Source organism: Poecilia latipinna, unplaced genomic scaffold (genome assembly GCF_001443285.1).
Source record: "Poecilia latipinna isolate Pla-1442-1.1 unplaced genomic scaffold, P_latipinna-1.0 Scaffold4179, whole genome shotgun sequence".
NCBI classification, from domain to species: domain Eukaryota; kingdom Metazoa; phylum Chordata; class Actinopteri; order Cyprinodontiformes; family Poeciliidae; genus Poecilia; species Poecilia latipinna.
Window position 1 is genome coordinate 8,826 of NW_015116795.1, and position 2,735 is coordinate 11,560.

Sequence of the window (2,735 nt, forward strand, 5' to 3'; positions counted from 1 at the left end):
GGACTCCTTCTTCAGCTTGACAGCATCCCTCACCGAAGGTGTCCACCAACGGGTTCAAGGTTTGCCGCCGCGACAGGCACCAACAACCTTGGGTTTTTCTATAACACATTTATTGATTTTTTTTTTACCTGAAATTCAGCTAATCTCTATAGCACCGAATCACATTTATAGAAAACTCCCTTCAGTTCAACTGATCCTGGTTAGCAAAGAGCATCAGACTGAGACTATTCTTCAAATCTTCTTGTTGATCAGCAGCTGTTTGGACGTCTAACCCCAGATATGTTCAGATCATTTCTCCAACGTTCTCAGATTCTGATATTCTAGTTTATTCTTTGTGTTCGTCCAGCTGGTTTCCATTATTTGGGTTTCAGATTAGTTTCTGTAGATTGAGGTTTATTTCTGCTAATTGTTTAGCTTCGGTTTATTTCCTCTTCCTGTTCTCCCAGCTGCTTCCACTCTCCTCTGATTAGCTTGTCTGGTTCCAGCTCCATCTCTCCACTGGTTCCCTCAGTTCTCTGTCTGATTAATAAACTCATTGTTTTCCCTCCCAGCTCCGTCTGTCTGTCCACAGAACCTCATACCAGTCCAGTTCTGACCCAGATTCGGCTCCAAACAATATAATTTACCTGGATTAACCCACTGGGCTGTTGAACCTTAATAAAGTCTCCCATTAACCCCTAGCCCTGACCTCTGACCTCTGACCCAGGAGTGGCCAAACTTTTTCCCATTTAGTCCAAAATTGTCACAAGACAAAAAGAATCAAAACTGTTCTAAGGTCCAGTTACACCTGCAGAACCTCAGAACCTCTGATTCACTGCAGTAATAACACCTGTGTGTGTTAGCTGTGTGTGTGTGTGTTACCTGTGTGTGTGTGTGTGTGTTACCTGTGTGTGTGTGTGTGTTACCTGTGTATATTCACCCCCCTGATGGCTGCAGCTCCACTGCAGCTGCAGGTGAAGGACACAGACCAGGTGACCTTTGACCTGGGCCTCAACAGTCCTGCTGGAGGCCCAGTGGGCCAGGTGCATGCTGGGAGCAGGGGGCGGGGCCAAGCTGTAACCAGGAGCAACAGACGGTCAGCAGCAGGTGGACGCAGCAGGTGAGTCCAGGTGAGTCCAGGTTTACCTGCTGCAGTCTCCCAGTGATGTCACTGTAATGCAGCTGACAGGTGAGAGGGAGCAGTACACACTGCCTGACCTGAGACAAGTTAGAGGTCAAAGTTCAGGCTAGAGGTTAAAGGTCAGCCGGTGATCATGTGGTCTACCTGGAGATCCTCCTCAGGAACCCTGACAGCAGCACCTGGTTACCTGGCAACAGACCAGGTGGGTAGGGGGTGTGGCTTAGGTCCAGGTACACACAGAGGCTCCGCCCACTTTGGTCACACACCGTCAGACGAACACCTGGACACACACCTGGTTACCAACGGTTACCTGTTTCACCTGGACAGGTGAGTGGAATCGTTTTTACCTGAAGCTCGTTCCCTCCTGTCCATCAGACTGACCCTCTCTGTGACCCGGCCCTGGAAGGTCACGACCTCTGACCTGCAACACAGAGACAGGTGAACTAGCTGCAGTTCCTCTGGTGGCCACAGGGGGCGAAGCTGATACCTGCAGTCCAACACCTGGGACACCGTGGAGGGGGGCGGAGCCTGGAGAGAGAGAGAGAAAGAGAGACATCAGAACCAGAACCAGAACCAGGCCTGGTGGCTTTACCCCCCACAGAGTGAACTCTGACCCCCTGCTGCCGATCGATCAGCTGATTTTATGTGTATCTATTTATTTCAAACAGCAGCATAAAACATAAAACATCCTCAAATTTAAGAGTTTTAGATTTTAATAATAAAGTTTCTGTTTCCATAATAACATTAATTATTGTTTCTAAAGTTTCTGTAGGAAACTCAGTGGATGTAAAGAGCTTTAGTAATTAAATCCTCAAACCTCTGAACAAAATGTTAAATATGTTAAATCAGAGCTTTATATAGAATATGAAGTGATTTATTATTCAGAACATGTCTGGCTTCAGCCAGGACCTATATGCTCCTACTTAGTTTATTCTGTAAATGTTTAATGAGGTTTCCAACTGATTTTACCATCTATTATTACACAGAGAAATTAACTTAACCCTTTCATCAGATCCACCATCTGAACTTGAATTTTAGTATTTTTCTAACAGTTTCCAAAAACCATGATTTTAATCCAAATTTAGTGATCATTTATTTTTGTCAACCCGTTTCTTTAATTTCCTGATTTCTGAGGCGATGATGGAAAGAAGTTGTAAGTTTTCATCAGAGACAAATTTTAATACATTAGACACTTTGCTTGTCGTTTATATCCAAATTAAATCAAACTGGTCCCAGTACCAACCCTGAGGTTCCCCAATCAGATTCATCTTCACAAACTGTTTTCTGCTCTTTAAATAAATCCTCATCCAGTTCAGATGTACTCCCCCATCCCACAACGTTCTAATTTTTAAATTAATATATCATGATTAATTGTGTCAAAGCTTCTTTAGATCTATAAAAACCCTTCAGCTAATTTATCTCTATCTGCTGCTTTGGTCATTTATTCTATTAAGTCGGTTCCAGCTGCTGATGTTGGCCGATTTGCTCTGAATCCATATTGATTATTGCTGAGTCGTGAATGTTAGAGAAACAGGCCTGTCATTATTGATTATTGGTTGGATCTTTGCTATTTTCATTTTGTTGGGAAATTGTCCCATTTGAAATGATAAATTAC

General features: G+C 43.7%; 1 protein-coding gene across 1 annotated transcript in view; it reads right to left on the reverse strand.

Moving 5' to 3' along the window:
• Positions 1-2,735, reverse strand: part of LOC106942305 (CST complex subunit CTC1-like) — a 44,580-nt gene that overhangs the window by 8,492 nt on the left and 33,353 nt on the right. Inside the window, exons 8-12 of the mRNA XM_015025552.1 lie at positions 1,608-1,648; positions 1,468-1,541; positions 1,265-1,400; positions 1,126-1,197; positions 906-1,053 (exon numbers count right to left, since the gene is read on the reverse strand). Coding sequence (XP_014881038.1) covers positions 906-1,053; positions 1,126-1,197; positions 1,265-1,400; positions 1,468-1,541; positions 1,608-1,648 — 471 coding nt within the window. The remainder of the gene's footprint in view (positions 1-905; positions 1,054-1,125; positions 1,198-1,264; positions 1,401-1,467; positions 1,542-1,607; positions 1,649-2,735) is intronic.